Raw genomic sequence first — 18,297 nt, 5'->3', positions numbered from 1 at the left:
ACTCTCAAGAGTCTTTTCCAACACCACCATTCAAAAGCATCAGTTCTTCGGTGCTCAGCTTTCTTTATCAATAAACAGTTTGGAAGAGAGGGCTGAGCTTAGTTTCTGTGATTATCTACATAAAGGAGAATAGTTTAAACCCCTGGAGAAGTTAAGTTTAACTTATTAAAAAAAAATAGTAATCAAGTGCTTCTTGTGGGCCAGGTACTGTGCTAACTACTGAAGTTACTTCAATTAAACAGAAAGACAAAGCCCCTAAATTCTAGTGGAAAGAGAGACAATCAAGAGGAACAGAAGAATTAACAAAATAACTTCAGATAATGATTGCCTACAGCAGTCTAGAAGAACACCATTGTTTTCTTATTCATAAGAAGAGCCAACTCATTGGAAAAGACCCTGATGCTGGGAAAGATCGAAGACAAGAGGAGAATGGGTCAGCAGATGAATGAGATGGTTAGAAGCATCACTGACTCAATGGACATGCATTTGGGCAAACTCTGGGAGATGGTAAAGGACAGGGAAGCCTGGCATGCTGCAGTCTATGGGGTTATAGTCAAACATGACTTGGCAACTGAACAACAGCCTTCAATACTTTTAGCTGTCTGAATTCAGAAAATCCTAGGAGCCTCTAAAACCGGAGCTCAGATGAAGATATTTCTTTGTAGAAACTGCATGTTTTGATGGGTCTGGGAGCATGCTTGTCCTCAAAAATCTGGGCAATTATTAATGAAGAGCAATGTACCTTACTTTTTCTTTTCACATCCTGGCCTATTCTCAGACATCTTCCATAGATTCTAGAATTTTTTACTTACTCTGACATTCTCCTTAGAAAGTGATGTCACTCAGTCATGTCTGACTCTTTACGATCCCATGGACTTTACCAGGCTTCTCTGTCCATGGGATTTTCCAGGCAAGAGTACTGGAGTGGGTTGCCATTTCCTTCTCCAGGGGATCTTCCTGACCCTGGAATCAAACCCAGGTCTCCTGCATTGCAGGCAGACGCTTTACCCTCTGAGCCACCAGGGAAATTAAGAAATGATTAGGCACTTCCAGAAATGTCTCCCTTGTATTGTAGAGGTGCCAGGTAATGATGCCTACACAGCCTGGGAGAAGATCCCTTCTGGAGGCTACAGGTCAGATTCCTGGAGCCCATTCTGTTCTCTCAGGTCCCCTCTGGCACACCATGCTGGCTTGTAGCCTGCTGGATTCCTTTGTCCATGAGAGTTCTCCAGGAAAGAATACTGGAGTGGGTTGCCATGCCCTCCTCCCAGGGATCTTCCCAACCCAGGGATCGAACCCAGGTCTCCCACGTTGCAGGTGGATTCTTTACCATCTGAGCCACAAGGGTAGCACATAAATACTGGAATGGATGGCCTATCCTTTCTCCAGAGGACCTTCCTGATCTTCTTCAGGGAATCAAACCAGGGTCTCCTGCATTGCAGGTGGATTCTTAACCACCTGAGCTACCACTGTTGAGCCCCAATTTGATGCCAGATTCTGTCCTAGTTAATGGAATACAGAAGAAATAAAATAGACAAAAATCTCGTATGTATTAAATTCTAGTTAGGAAAAAAATAGACAATAAATCAGTTAAATATATGTTGAAAATGAAGCAGAGACATAGGGATGAGGGTGCCAAATAGAGAGGTAGGCTCTTTTAGAATGAGTGCTCAGGGAGGTCTCATTGACAGTATAACAGTTGAGCAGAGACTTATAGGTGGTGAGAGAGTGAGCAGTGTAGTTATCCAGAAAGATTACTGTATATGGAGGGGAGAGTACGTGCAATGGCCCAGAGGCAGAAGTATTCTTGGAAAATAAGCGTATCCTTGGTATGTTCAACAGACAGTGGAGCAGTATGGCAATAGTGAAGAGACAGAGAAGAGATGAGATTGGAGAGATACAGGGCCTTGCAGGCATTATGTGGAAACTGAGACATAGGGTTTTGAAATGATGAATAACACAACACAACATATGTTTTAAAATGATCTGTCTTTCTACTAGGTTATAATAGGCTGCAGGGAGCAAGGGCAGAAACAGAGAGAACAAACAGGAGGTTATCACACCAATACAGGCCAAAGCTAGCAGTGACTTAGAACAGAAGGGAATGTAGAGGGCTATGAGGTAGTCAGTTTCCTGAGAAAAGTTTAAGACACTTATAAAAAGATTTAAATATCAGCTGAAATATTGATATATGGGAGGAAAAAACCAGACTTAAAGAGGAGAGTGATATATCATTTTCTACCTTTTCCTTTCCAACTTTTCTTCAAGAAAATAAAAAGGAATTTCTTTAACCTGTATTCTTAAGATAAAATGAAAGTACTAAAATAATTATAATTGCACCAGTGTATACAGGGGAAATAAAAAAATGCATTGTGAAGCCATGAGGACCCAACTTCATTATATAAGTTCTGTCCTTTCATTCATAGTAATGGACCCTGTATCTATTTTTCCTGAATTTTTGCTTTCTGAAACAGTGGTTAAAGAATATACCTTCATAATGAAAATGATAGTGATCATAGCATTAGGAATAAGAATTAGAGCTCATTTGTAAGAAAGCTATAAGTTTTATGAGGTCAGAACTTAGATTTTTGTGAGCAGGTTTCCTGCCCTATATCATATAATGAAGTGTTTAAAGTTTTCTTCTCATCTCTTCACTCATACATGCTGCATCAAATGTTCCTTCTGTATTCCTTTGCATCAGACTTTGTGTAAATGGTGAAAGGAAAATCAGCATGGTCCCTAACATCACTGTATTTATGGATTCCTTCTGAGGAGACAGAAATCTGTTGATTAAAACAAACATGAAATATAACATCATAGAATGTATTAAGTAGGTAGAGGATGTTATAAGAAGAAATAATAGGGAGAGAGGGTGGGGGGATTGTGGTAATATGGCTTAGAAAACACTTAAGATGACCACATTGAGGGCCAATTCTAGAGTTTAGTTTTGAATCTGTTGAATTCGGAGTGCTTTTGAGAATGTTTGTTAGATAAATGGGTCTAACACTTACAGCAAAAATCAGGCTAGAGAAACAAATTTGTTATCACTTGACATATGTGTGGACATATAGAAGGAAAGGAATAGAGTCTAAAATTGAGCCTACAACATTGAACGACTGAAGAGAGCCACTGATGGTCTCTGAGAAGGATCAGACTCAGAGGTAGGAGCAAAACCAGGAAAATGTGATGACAGAGAAGCCAAGAGAGAAAGTTCAGGCAAGGGAAAGCACTTGAGTATTGAATTCAGATGAAAAGTCAGGTCGTGGGGACTAGGAAACACTTCAGAATTTAACAAATTGGAAGTGACTGGTGACTTTATTAAGAATCCATTTAGTAGAAAGTGGGGGCAGAGACCAGAATTGAATGTACTGAGGACTCAGGAGTTAGGGGTTTGTGGGAGGCAGAAATGATGATATTCACCAAGACACAGAAATGTACCAACACCTCACTAAAGAATACAGCATCTTTTAATACTTGGTGCTACTCTGGACTCTGTTTCATAAACAGGAGGATGTGTGAAATTATTTTCATTTTCTAAGGGCTGAAGATGTCAGAGACTGTACCTCCTTACTAGATTGCCAGAAAGAGGGATTTTGGAAACTCTAGCATTTCAAATTGGATTGGACCACTGTTGTCTTGTCTTAGACTTCATTTGTTTTAGGCCTAAAGAAACGTAACTATTCCCAAAGTCGAAATATCTTGTTTGATCCTACTTAAGGATGAATTGCTGGTCCTGTAGGGGCGTGAACACGTCTATTTTCATGAGCTTAATTGATGTCCTATCAAACTTTGTGATACAGAACACTGGGAATTTCCCCCTGGGACTGCAATACACTCTTAAATTTTCCGTGTGCCGTTTCTCCACAGATCGCAAGACAGCAGCAGCAGCTTCTGCAGCAACAACACAAAATCAATTTGCTTCAGCAGCAGATCCAGGTCAGAAATCATAATTTCATACGGACTTCCAATTAAGAAGTAGATTTTGTTTCTCAGATGGCCTCACTGAAGTGAGCTGCAGAATTAAATCTACTTTCAGCCCAGTCATGACATGTGGCCCCCCTGTGTCGGGAGAATCTTGCCTGTCACGGGAGTGGCAGAATCTTGCTTGTGTTGAGGAGTGTCAGGGATAGCAAGCTGGTGGCAATTTTTATCTTACACTGAAAGGAAACTTTTGTGGAGAAATGTTTCCTTGTCTTTATTCTTTAATGTTGAAAACAGGCATGTAAATGTTGTTAATGGGGGAGGCTCCCAGGAACCAAAGCAGAGAGGCATCACAGGTTTTCTGTTAGCCATGGCAGAGAGAACTTTTTCCAGTAGGCTGAAGCGTCACACGGATTTAAGGTGAAAATCAGGGAAGGTAATGATTTTGTGTTCAACTCAAATTTCACCCTTATACTGCCTGGAGAAACCAGGACTGACTGAGGGCTCTGTAACTTCCGTATTTTTCTTCTGTGAAAATTTGCATCGATGAGAAGCAAAGCTGCTTGGGGTAGCCTCGTGCCACCACTTGCTTATGACACACACTTTGACACAATCTGTTTCCCTTTCTGAATACTCCTTTTCTGAAAGCACTTGTTTCATAGAGTACTTATGAGGATTTAGTAAAATTGTGGATAGAGAACTTCAGTGTAGTTTCAAGGCATAAAGTAAGTGGTCAGTATATGTTTGCTGTGACTAGGAAGAAGAAGATATATCTTACTTGACATCATCCATCTTAAAACAGCTGTTAGATTTGCAGTTAGAATTCCATCATTCTCTTGAAGCTGTATCTTGAGAATCTAATAGATTTAAGTGTAAATATCAAAGATGACAGAAGCAAACATGTCAAAATGATTTCATTTGCATGCTTCTCATATTTAGGCTTCTTTGACAAAAAAAATTCATCCCCTTTTTTTCTAACTGGGTCAGCTAGCCTTAGTTTCTACACTGTGGATTATATAGCCAATCATTCGTGTTCATCTGAGATTTTAATAAGCTAGTCACAGCTTTTAGTGAGACAAAGAAACAGCATCAGTGAAATATCGCAGCCAAGACTCTTTGCCTTCCTTAAGTATGAACAACAGATTTCTAATGTGATATTGTCTATCTATCTGGAGTATGGTTATTCATTCAGTGCTTTAAAACTATTTATTGGGTTTCGTGTTTAATCTAAGCTTACTGACTTGGGATATAACTTTAGTTGATGGTACCAAGTGAGCCACACTTCAAATGATTTGGTTATTGAAAACTGAAGATAATAGAATTATTATGGCAATTTCTCATTATAAATCAGATAAAATTCCATAGTGAGCGATGTGGGCCTTTACAAGTCACTTGGTTTCACTGTAATTTGATGAGGATACCAATAGTTTTGTTTTTATAATTTTTATGAGATTGAGATTGTCTTTTGTTAAATGGAATCGCAAAACTATATGCAAACCCATATTATAAATGTGTGGAAGGGTCAATCAGCTGTATTTTCTGACCATTTAAATTGTTCAATACCTTAGTACTTTTTTGGAATTATTCCGTAATTATGACCGCTGTGTTAATAGTGTGGATTTAAAACATTGTCATAATGTCAACATGTGGAAATTGGTAGATTTCTTGCTCCAGAGCTTGGAGCATTTTAATTTGTAAGTCAGAGCATTTTTTTAAATGAAGTGCCTTAAACTGTTCTAGAAATGATATGACTTCGTTATGATATCACATGACTCTCTTCTAGTGAGCGGGAGCCAGCTGTAATGGCTTGCTCAAGATCACGTGACTTAGAGATAGAACTAGGGTTAGTAAAGCAAAGTTTTCTGACTGTTGGTAGAAATTTTGCTGAGTATGAGGATTTTAGAAGCTTAGAATTTCTATTTGATCGAAATATTACCCTTCTGTCCTCCACTAGTTAACAGGATAGGAAAAAACAAAAAACAAAACTGGTAGTTTCTAAAGGAAATAATGTCACACTGCTGGCAATTTGGGGGAAACATTAAGAGATGTAGGGTATTATATCTGTGTGTTCTCTTTCCCGTGTTAGTACAGATAAATAATACTGACAGAGTCAAAATGCATCAAGCTATTTTTTTTTTTTAAAGTCTGGGAATGTTTCAGGTAAGAAATAAGTACTGAGCAAGAGTGACAGTCTGAAAGGAATCGATTTTCATAGCTTCTAGTATACTCATTAACTAAAAGAATAGTTCTAAAGTATATTTTATAAATTGTTAAAATATATTATATTTTATAAGCATATATATAATAAGCATATATAATATAATTATATATTATAAGCAAAAATAAACAAATGGGACCTAATTAACCTTAAAAGCTTCTGCACATCAAAGGAAACTATTAGCAAGGTGAAAAGACAGTCTTCAGAATGGGAGAAGATAATAGCAAATGAAGCAACAGACAAACAACTAATCTCGAGAATATACAAGCAACTCCTACAGCTCAACTCCAGAAAAATAAATGACCCAATCAAAAAATGGGCCAAAGAACTAAATAGACATTTCTCCAAAGAAGACATACAGATGGCTAACAAACACATGAAAAGATGCTCAACATCACTCATGATCCGAGAAATGCAAATCAAAACCACTGTGAGGTACCATTTCACACCAGTCAGAATGGCTGCGATCCAAAAGTCTACAAGTAATAAATGCTGGAGAGGGTGTGGAGAAAAGGGAACCCTCTTACACTGTTGGTGGGAATGCAAACTAGTACAGCCACTATGGAGAACAGTGTGGAGATTCCTTAAAAAACTGGAAATAGACATGCCTTATGATCCAGCAATCCCACTGCTGGGCATACACACTGAGAAAACCAGAAGGGAAAGAGACACGTGTACCCCAGTGTTCATCGCAGCACTGTTTATAATAGCCAGGACATGGAAGCAACCTAGATGTCCATCAGCAGATGAGTGGATAAGAAAGCTGTGGTACATATACACAATGGAGTATTATTCAGCCATTAAAAAGAATACATTTGAATCAGTTCTAATGAGGTGGATGAAACTGGAGCCTATTATACAGAGTGAAGTAAGCCAGAAAGAAAAACACCAATACAGTATACTAACGCATATATATGGAATTTAGAAAGATGGTAACAATAACCCTGTGTACGAGACAGCAAAAGAGACACTGATGTATAGAACAGTCTTATGGACTCTGTGGGAGAGGGAGAGGGTGGGATTATTTGGGAGAATGGCATTGAAAAAAAAAAAAAATTTGGAGCTGTCTTACAAACACTCAATAGTTATGAAAATCACAATATATGTAAATTATTGAGAAATTGTTCAAACAGTTATGGGAAGCACTGATGTAGTGGCATGTGTAGAAATAGAAGATTAAAAATATAGAAGGCATCCTTTTTGTTCCCCATATAAATCCTTAACCATATTTCCTTTTAAGAAGTTTTTCTCTCCCTTTTCTCTAATTCCTCCTTTTTTTGGCAGTATAGGAGAGGGAGGTAGAAGATTAAAAATCAAACCTGTTATGGTAGAAGGCAAATTAAATTTATAACAAGTATTTTTCACAGCCTTAGTTTTAAAGTCTATTTTATCTGATATGAGTATTGCTACTCCTGCTTTCTTTTGGTCCCTATTTGCATGGAAAATCTTTTTCCAGCCCTTCACTTTCAGTCTGTATGTGTCCCCTGATTTGAGGTGGGTCTCTTGTAGACAACATATGTAGGGGTCTTGTTTTTGTATCCATTCAGCCAGGCTTTGTCTTTTGGTTGGGGCATTCAACCCATTTACGTTTAAGATAATTACTGATAAGTATGATCCCATTGCCATTTACTTTATTGTTTTGGGTTCAAATTTATACACCGTTTTTGTGTTTCCTGTCTAGAGAATATCCTTTAGTATTTGTTGGAGAGCTGGTTTGGTGGTGCAGAATTCTCTCAGCTTTTGCTTGTCTGAAAAGCTTTTGATTTCTCCTTCATATTTGAATGAGATCCTTGCTGGGTACAATAATCTGGGCTGTAGGTTATTTTCTTTCATCATTTTAAGTATGTCTTGCCATTCCCTCCTGGCTTGAAGAGTTTCTGTTGAAAGATCAGCTGTTATCCTTATGGGAATTCCGTTGTGTGTTATTTGTAGTTTTTCCCTTGCTGCTTTTAATATTTGTTCTTTGTGTTTGATCTTTGTTAATTTGATTACTATGTGTCTTGGGGTGTTTCGCCTCGGGTTTATCCTGTTTGGGACTCTCTGGGTTTCTTGGACTTGGGTGATTGTTTCCTTCCCCATTTTAGGGAAGTTTTCAACTATTACCTCCTCAAGTATTTTCTCATGGTCTTTCTTTTTGTCTTCTTCTTCTGGGACCCCTATGATTCGAATGTTGTAGCGTTTAATATTGTCCTGGAGGTCTCTGAGATTGTCCTCATTTCTTTTAATTCGTTTTTCTTTTATCCTCTCTGATTCATTTATTTCTACCATTCTATCGTCTAATTCACTAATCCTATCTTCTGCCTCTGTTATTCTACTATTTGTTGCCTCCAGAGTGTTTTTAATTTCATTTATTGCATTATTCATTATATATTGACTCTTTTTTATTTCTTCTAGGTCCTTGTTAAACCTTTCTTGCATCTTCTCAATCCTTGTCTCCAGGCTATTTATCTGTGCTTCCATTTTGATTTCAAGATTTTGGATCAATTTCACTGTCATTACTCGGAATTCTTTATCAGGTAGATTCCCTATCTCTTCCTCTTTTGTTTGGTTTGGTGGGCATTTATCCTGTTCCTTTATCTGCTGTGTATTCCTCTGTCTCTTCATCTTGTTTAAATTGCTGATTTTGGGGTGTCCTATCTGTATTCTGGCAGTTTGTGGAGTTCTCTTTATTGTGGCGTTTCCTCGCTGTGTGTGGGTTTGTACAGGTGGTTTGTCAAGGTTTCCTGGTTAGGGAAGCTTGTGTCGGTGTTCTGGTGGGTGGAGCTGGATTTCTTCTCTCTGGAGTGCAATGAAGTGTCCAGTAATGAGTTATGAGATGTCTATGGCTTTGGGGTGACTTTGGGCAGCCTGGGTTCAGGATGGGGAGCATATGTATACCTGTGGCGGATTCGTTTTGATGTTTGGCAAAACTAATACAGTGTTTCAGGTTTAAAAATAAAATAAAATAAAAAAAAACAAGTATTATTATTAAATGAATTTCTGTTGATGAATACATAATCAATGCTCATGTAAGAATTTGCTGTAGATTAAATTTTATTTGATATCTGAAAATACGTATGTAATATATTTTGAATTTGATCAACTTTTTTCTTAAGCATGAAGCTTTAAGACCTTGTAGAAATAAACATACCACTTACATTATTCATCCTTCTTGAATTTTTTAGATATTTTATGCAATTGTTCCTTTCAACCTTAGAAAAAAAATACCTTTTATTTCCTTTATTGATATAATAGTGGACTACAATGTAATTAGTCCAAAAGTAGGACAGGTTTTACAATTTTTGTTTCAACTGTAAATATATAAGACATTAACTTGCTGCACATATTAGGAAAGACATGCAGTAAATACATTAGATGGGTTAACCAGATCTGTGAGATAGATTAGATTGATAGGTAAGAGAGCAGAATGAATTTTCATACTTGATAGCTACAGTAACAGGAGGGTGATGTTTCCTAAAATTCTCCTCATTCTTTTATACTATCTCTTTAAAGTAGAAGTTAACTTAGTCATCTTTATTCCATTTGAAGTATATTTCACTCAACTTAAACATAGAGTAAGTCTGTTTGTGTGTGTATGAACATTCACATATGCTAATGACCCAGATTATTTAAAATATTTCTCTTGACCTTTTAATTATATATTTTTTCAACTCAAGATGTACAAGAACGGTGGTAAGTTCTACTCCATAGTTATTTATTGAAGAGAATACCATAAGGATTGGCAAATTAGTTTATTTCATTACTTAGGAGCAATTCTTTATGAACTGTTTTTATCTCTTTAAAAAACAACCTCAGCTCTAAAATTGCATGATCTTAATTGGGTTGAAAACTCAATCAACATTACTTCTTTATAAAGACTTTGTAGAGTCATAGTCTTCAAAATTTATTCACATAACTGACTCATGAGGATTAAAGGAAGAATTAAGAAAGCTTTCTGTCATCTTTGGAGGATCATAAATCAATTCATTCTACCAATAAAATCATGCATAATATCAAAAACATCCTATCTTCCTTTAAGAACCTTGTGTCTTTATGAGATCCTTAATTTTAGGAACACTAAGAAAGTTTAATCTTGTTTTTCTACTGTTTAACAGTGCTCTTCTTTAATATTTTTGTTTATTTTCCTTAAAAAAGAGTATTTTGTACTTTTATTTACTATGTCTAGCTAACTTTTAATGCATATTATTATATAAGATGAACTTCATAAATATTTCAGAGAAAAATATCCTTATAGGTTTTTTGAGGGTAATTTCTTTTTCTTTTGCTGTATTGGTTATACTGTAATGCCCAGCTTCAGCAATTTTATTTTTTGACTCATCTCTCTTTTTATAATAAATCAGCTTGTTTCTAATACTTCTAGGTGGTTTATGTTTCTAATTATGGTCCTAGACCCGTGGTTCGTCTTGACCTGATTCACTGTTACCAAAACCTTTTAAAGTAAATGAATGAGTGAGCTCTAGTCAGTATCCATTATGGCAATAAACTGAATGTTCCTAGAGACTTGTTTCCTTTTTGTTTTGAAGCTTTGTGTAGGACATGGTTTCTACAGCTATGGGTGTGGGGATGGGAAACAGGGCCTAGCTTTAAATTTCTTACCCTTTTTCAGTAATACTTAAAGGAATTTAAGATTCTTATTAGCATCTTAGGGGGTAGGTTCAACTACATGCTCTAGTATGAAACTGACTTAAGTATTTTTAGAGGTTAATTTAAAGATATTGTACTTCCTTTCAAATGCATAATTTCATGATTACCAAATGGAAGCTCAGTGTTTAAACTTATATTTGTTGCATTCTCTCTTCTGATAAACTTCTCCAACTATTGTTCATTGTATTCTCTTGGGAGCAAAGAATTGGTATTTAATAACCTGTGTCATTATTTTTGATTCATAAAGTAAGCACATGCAAGACTTATAGTAGCTTTGGGAGACTTATTCTGTTTAGGACTAAGCCAGTTTCTGTTATTAGCTGTTCAATGTGTATATTCCATTGTATGTATGAAAGAGCTTGATTCTTTGGGGGTTATAAGATTATATAACTGTATGAAATTTAAGTGTATTAAATGCTTAAACAAAAAGATAAAGAGGAAGTTCTTTGGATTTTGACATACTCAGATTCAGATTCTCCATCTTTATACCTCATCTGCTGGGTGATCTTGGGAAAACTGCTCAATCCTTCTGAGTTTCATTATTCTGGTTTATTAAATGGGGATTATAGTACCTAAGTCACACCTAGTTAGTGTAAGGATTAAATGGCATTATCCTTGCATGCAGTGAGCACACAATGCTAAAGGTTTTTTGCCTAAGTTTTTAGAGAGAAAAACTTCTTTCTGTTTTTCTCATGATGGACAATTTAATGAATATTTCTAGCAAGAGAATAATTTATAGAAAAAACAGTATAACCTACATGGCAGCAGCCACTGAAAACTGTAAGTTCTCTGTTCCAAATTTATATGATTTTTCGAACTACAACAGATTTTTAGAAAGCCTTTATTTAGACACATCTCTCATTTTGACATTTGTAAACTGAAACCAAGTAAGGTTAGAAGACTTTCCCAATGTCACAAAGTTGTTACTTGCGGAATGATGGCTGGATTCCAAGTTTCTCGAGTCTTGGTCCAGTTCATTTTTATTTTACTGATATTCTACCATGTAAGGTTTAATGGCCCAAAGTTTTTAAATGAGTTTTCTTTCCCTGGGAACTTATTCCTACAAAGTAAAAATATATCTTGACTTATATACAATTGAATGATGAAGTTGCAGTCATAGGCTCAACCAATTTGTGATAAAGGTTTCATTTTATTGGAGCCAGAGTTCTCTGAGCTCATTAAGAGTTTTGGTAATTCTCGATAAATTATTATGCAGAAGGAAATCCATTCAAATATTGTATTGAAAACATAATAATGTTAAAGGTGAAATAATAGTACCTGCCTGACCTGCTGATTTATGATTTCTTTCTCTGAGTGTGGTAAGCTGGAAGCATTTTACCTCCCCCCCCCCAACAATACCCCACACACATGCATGAGCACAAAGAGATTGTAAAGTAACCTTGTCTCTTTAGGAAACTGGAAATGCCAAGAATAAACGCTGTATAATTAAGGTAGCATTTCAACCAGAGAAGGAAATGTGTTAACTCCTTGAGCTCTGAGTAATGTTTTACTCTATGAAATAAAATGTACCGCACCTGGAAGGGTATATTCTTGGCATTCAGATAGATTTTTTTAGAGGAGAGAACCTGAGAATACAAAGTAGGAGCTTTAAGAATGATTTCCCTCTCTTCCTTGTACTGAAGGAGAACTTCCTGTTGAGAAGATGAGTGTCCTGAGAGAGCAGTGATGATAACTGCAGGTCTGTCCTTTACTCAGAGGGAGCCACTTTAGAATCCTTACAGCGTGGGCATGTGTGCTAAGTCGCTTCAGTTGTGTCTGGCTCTATGCGACCCCATGGACTGTAGCCCGCCAGGCTCCTCTGCCCATGGGATTCTCCAGGCCAGAATACTGCAGTGGGTTGCCATTTCCTTCTCCAGAGGATCGTCCTGGCCCAGGGGTTGAACCTGAATCTTTACAACTCCTCCATCGACGGGTGAGGTCTTTACCACTAGTGCCACCTGGGAAGGCCCTTTCAGCATTCTATTTTTTTTAAAAATACATCTCATGGCCATTGCCTAATGATAGAGTTTCAATAATTGATACTATTTCTTGATCTGGACAAAGCTGCCTTTGTTCATAGAGATACAGATAGATAGATGTGCATATATCCCAACCCAGGAATCAAACTGGGGTCTCCTGCATTGCAGGCAGATTCTTTACCAACTGATCTATCAGGGAAGCCCATATGTATTTTACTTTTTATTAATGTTACATGTGCCTCATGGCTAAAAGAGTACCGGAGAATAATGACAGCCCTCCAGAGCCCAGGCCTCTGTACTGTGCCCACCTTTTTACTCAGAAGGTACCTCCTTACAATCTGCTTTTATTTTTAATAACTTCCTATTAATTACGTCTGTATATCAAATGGACTTTCTCTAGTGGCTCAGAGAGTAAAGAATCTGCCTGCAATGCAGGAGACCAGGGTTCGATCCCTGGGTCGGGAAGATACCCTGGAGAAAGGAATGGCTGCCTACTCCAATATTCTTGCCTGGATATTACAATGCTGTTTCTGACTTATCAACTTTACATATCATTAACTTGGAACTGGAAGACATAGTTCTGGTATTGCAAGAACTATGCAGTACCAGAGGCTGCAAAGGCTGCAAAACCAGCAGCCTTTCCTGATCCCTCCCTTCACCCCGTAAAATAGTTACACATGTCATTGAAGTTCTTCTAATAGATATTTTAAAACTTTAGTTAACTTACACCTCTTTTCTCATTCAGTCAGCTATAAATAATGTCTCAGCATTTGCCTTGTTGCATGAAGATGACATCTCTCTTCTCTTACACCTAAAAGTGCTGATTTCTGTTATTTGAATGTTTACTCTAAATATATATATAATACATATGTGTATATATGTATATACAGCTGGGCTTCCCAGGTAGCTCAGTGGTAATGAATTTGCCTGCCAATGCAGGAGACACAAGAGATGCAGTTAAATCCCTAGCTCAGGAAGATCCCCTGAAGAAGGGATTGTCAACCCACTCCAGTACTCTTTCTGGGAAATCCCATGGACAGAGGAGCCTGGTGGGCTACAGTTCATGGGGTTGCAAAAGAGTCTGACATGATTTAGTGACTAAACAACAATACACACACACACACACACACACACACACACACACACACACACACCTATTGTGCTTTATGTGTTGGTTAATCCTAAAGATTGAAATCAATGAATGATTTTTATGTTAAAATATGAGACTACCTATTTTTCTGCATAGTCTAATAGGATGCTCCTCATTTCATTTCTGTGTAGCTTTCAACTTTCCAATTGCCTTTTCGTTAGCCTTTCTTCCTCATGTTATTTGCCTTATCATCTCCATAATTTCTCAAGAATAAACAAGACCTCCACAATCCAATTTTCCTTGATACCTGTTTCAAGGCAGGTTCTTTTGCTTTCATTTAAACTAGTTAGTCCTGCCGACATTCTAGGATGTCCCTTTATGGTTCTCCAAGGGGGATAAATCACTCTTTCCTATATTGTCCTCCTTGGTTTACCTCATTCTCTTGGTCCAGAATCACATCAGATATAAATCACAGATCGGAATCACATCCAGATATAAAGTTTTTGGCATAAAAAGTTCTAAATGTACACATTTGTAATAATGCTCCATTTTACCCCCCTTCTTGATTGGTAGTTTGGTGCAAGTAAAATTGTAATTGAAAGTAATTTTTCTTATATTTTAAATTCATTGATTCATCATCTGCTAGCATCTATGAGAAATACAGTGTTGATCTGATGTTTCTGTTGGTGAAGACCAATATTTTCCCTTTCTGAAAACTTTTAGTATCTTCTATTTACTGTGACATTTCATTGTAAATGAAAAAATCAGATATATATTGATATTTTTGTTATTTATTTTGTAAAAACTATGAATCTTTATTCTAAAGTTATATTCTTTTGATCTTATTTTATCCCCTTTATTTTTCATTTTTTTCCTGAATCTCCTATTAGGCAGACATTGTATTTTCTGTGTTAGTAACTATGTTTCTTATTGTTCATATTTTGTTCTGTTAATTTGTTTTTCATTTTAGGTGATACCTACACTTTATCTCCTAAAATTTTTAATTGGATCTTTGAGAAATTGCCTTTTTAATTTCAATGAGAAACTTCTTGTTTTCTGATAATTCCTTCTTCAGGTTATCCTATTGTTTAATGGATTATTTCTCCTTGAATATCTCAGGGTATGCAAATTAGAGGGTTTAACCAAAAAATTAAGTTCTCATTTCCTCAAATTATCTTTTGTCTCCTTTTCACCAAGTTGCTTATCTTGATGTTACTCTTTCAGCTTGAAGTTCTGCTTGAATTAGAAAATGATTGTTATACATCCAGATTCAAGGATGAGACAAGAAGAAGTAGACTGGGAACACTGACTTTAATGGACTGGGAACACTGACTTTAATGAGGTTTTATCAAGAGGTGGGCACTGGTTTAGAGAGAACAGAAAGCTAACCACACATAACATAAATCCTGTATGTGGGTACACAAAGGTCTTTTTTCTGGGATTCCAGTGATCATGCGGACTATCTTATGTTTCCTTGGACTGTTCAGTTTCTGTTGGGGTGGGGGACACTGTGGTGTAGTTGGGGAGGGTGAAAGTTACTTTCAAATACAGCAAGTTCTCTATATACGAATGAGTTCTGTTCCAAGAGCGTGTTTGTAAGTCCAATTTGTTCGTAAGTCCAACAAACTTTAGTCCGGGTACCCAACTTACACAATCAGCTATGTAATACTTTACTGTAATAGGTTATAGTACTTTGCACACAAATCATATATAAAAAGCAAACATAAAAAATAAAACATTTAAAATCTGATAGTACAGTACAACAGCTGGCATACAGGGGCTGGCATCAAGTGAACAGATGAGAAGAGTTACTGACTGGAGGAGGGAAGGGAGGTGAGAGATGGTAGAGCTGAAGGATCATCAGCAATAAGAGATGGAGGTAAGCTGAAATTCCACTCAAGCCTAATGTTGATGGCACAGGTTCTGGTTCTTTGCTGGATTCAAGTCTGTGTACTCACTTGAAAAGACAATGCAGTGATGTTTGGGTAGTAGCTCTTTTTTTCTCATCATAGATGACATGGTAGCACTGGATCATATTCTGAGTGACAGCTACAACCCTTGTGTACCATTCTACATTCACATCCTGCGCTTCAAAACCTAACAGTGCCTCGTCAAATAAAGAAAATCCCCTTGCCGTTTCCTATGTCATGATCTCTTTGATTCTTCAGTTACTTCTTCTTCCTCTCGTCTCTCCACTCTCTCACTTTTGTGCTTGGGTGCTACTTAGCAGTACCAGCTACATCACTGATGCTTGAACACGTGCTTTTGGACATCCGGGGCTTGAAATAAAGATGCTGTACTAGTGTACTCTCTACAGTACCATAAAGTACACAAAAGCACAGCCACGTGAGAGTGCACGCCAGACCCCTGAAACAACTTACTTGATTGGAAAATGCAAATGCACATTCTCATCTATGAAAGTTTGCATACTGAGGGTTTGTACGCAGGGAATTTACTGTGATATTATTGTTTTCAACCCAGGCCTTAAAATCCTGTTCTCTCTCATACCCTGTGTTTCAAGTCCTAAGACATTTTGGTAATTCTAAGTAAAAGTAAGCCCCATTTTTATTTAACCTCCTCCAAGTATATACTCTACTATGTCTCATCCATTTTTCTTAATTAATGCTCTACAGTTGCTTTTCATCTTCCAAAACTTTGGTGATATTTCCTACATGTGTTTGCCTTGTATTCTTAATTACCTTATGTGATGTAAGTTTATAAATTTACCTGTTTTATCATTTTAATGATGTCTTTAGAAAGAACAGAGATACATACATAATGTCAGTCTATCTTGGATTATAAATCAGACATCATTTTTTTTTAAATAGAAAAAAAAAATTGGAACAATAACCAGTTTCTGGGAACAAAGGAGTCCTTATAAAGAGGATGAATTACTACAAAAAGTTGAATCTTGAGGTTCCATAACCAAAATTCACAGTTCTAAGATTTGTAAAACATAAAATGTATGTTTTAGTTTCTCTGGGAAAGTAGTGGGGGCAAGGGACATAGATATAGAGAATTTCACCATCCTTTTCCTCTTTGCTTTAAATTTATCAAAAATATGAGTTCATATTTATATATAATTTTAGATGGTGACCTTGATATTTTAAACTTTTTAATATCATTATTAAGACCTTTGTCGAAATAACAGCTATATCTTATGACTCTATTTAAGTGATGTTGACAATAGTTTTTGGAAGTTGTAATCCTGGTTTTGTAATTCATTCATCCTCATCCTGACATGGGCTCCTCACTAATGCCTTTCATGGAAGGAGATTATTTTTTTCCCTCACTTATTTACATGAATCTCAATCTTGTTGTTTTCCTTTTTCTGTTAAACAGTTTCTATGCAGTTTCTTTGTTTCTTCTTTCTCCAGTCATTGCAGTATGATTTTTGAAGTGAATCCTGTTTTTCCTTTAATCCAGTATGACCATGCTGGGCATCAAGGCTGACCCAGAAAGCAGACTGAGAGCAGCAATTCCCACGACTTTCCAGCCTTTCCCAAACATCATTACCTTCAGAAAAAGTTGAACACAGTTCTTCACTGAGACTCTGCAGTTCATATCTTATCAAAGAAGAGTTAACAAAGAAGTTAACAAAGAAGAGTCCCTCAGTGCTTAGATAAAACCTGGGAATGCAATTATCAAATAGTGGGACACAAAACAAAGCAAGTTATCAACAGGTTTGGAGAATATAGGTCAAAAGTCAATATGTTGGCCTAAAATGAATTTATTTTATTTCACCTTAGTTTATATAGTTAGTGTCATAAATACGGTAGCAAGAAGAGCTCACAGTCTTTAGAAAAAATTTCTGTCTCTATCTTTGAAGAGAGTTGACAAACAGGTGGGAAATTAGATGCCAGTGAAATTAACAGTGTTAACATAAAATGAATTAGTTTTATGAAAAATAATTATATCATGAGTCAAGTCAACCATTCCAGACATCCCTAGCACATAGTGAACTTCTTTCAGTTCTATAGTGAGTCATTGGAAGGACTGATGCTGAAGCTGAAGTTCTAATACTTTGGCCACCTGATGCAATTAGCTGACTCACTGGAAAAGACTCTGATGCTGGGAAAGATTGAAGGCAGGAAGAAAAGAGGGCGACAAAGGATGAAATGGTTGGATAGCATCACCTACTCAATGGACATGAGTTTGAGCAAGTTCTAGGAGTTGGTGATGGAAATGGAAGCCTGGTGTGCTGCAGTCAATGGGGTCACAAAAGAGTCGAACACAACTTAGTGACATAACAACAATAACATAGAGTACTAATTTCTACTCAAAAGTTGGTAAATTTTTATGTAATTTACAGGCAATGAAAAATTGACTTTTTACTTTGTGTATGTCTATTCCCTTGGCTCTTTACTGCAGAAAAGGAAGATTCAGTTCAGTTCAGTTCAGTTCAGTCGCTCAGTTGTGTCCGACTCCTTGCAACCCCGTGAATT

The 18,297-nt window shown here is 36.7% G+C and overlaps 1 protein-coding gene across 19 annotated transcripts in view; it reads left to right on the top strand.

Annotated features, from left to right (window-relative positions):
• SOX5 (SRY-box transcription factor 5) overlaps positions 1-18,297 on the top strand; it is a 1,156,954-nt gene that overhangs the window by 909,220 nt on the left and 229,437 nt on the right. For all 19 annotated transcript variants that reach the window (XM_045165614.1, XM_045165607.1, XM_045165602.1 and 16 more), the window contains one exon: positions 3,868-3,936. In XM_045165614.1, coding sequence (XP_045021549.1) covers positions 3,868-3,936 — 69 coding nt within the window. The remainder of the gene's footprint in view (positions 1-3,867; positions 3,937-18,297) is intronic.

Source organism: Bubalus bubalis, chromosome 4 (assembly GCF_019923935.1).
Source record: "Bubalus bubalis isolate 160015118507 breed Murrah chromosome 4, NDDB_SH_1, whole genome shotgun sequence".
Lineage (NCBI taxonomy): Eukaryota > Metazoa > Chordata > Mammalia > Artiodactyla > Bovidae > Bubalus > Bubalus bubalis.
Note: the sequence above shows the minus strand (reverse complement) of the source record. Positions and strands in the feature narration are given on the sequence as shown.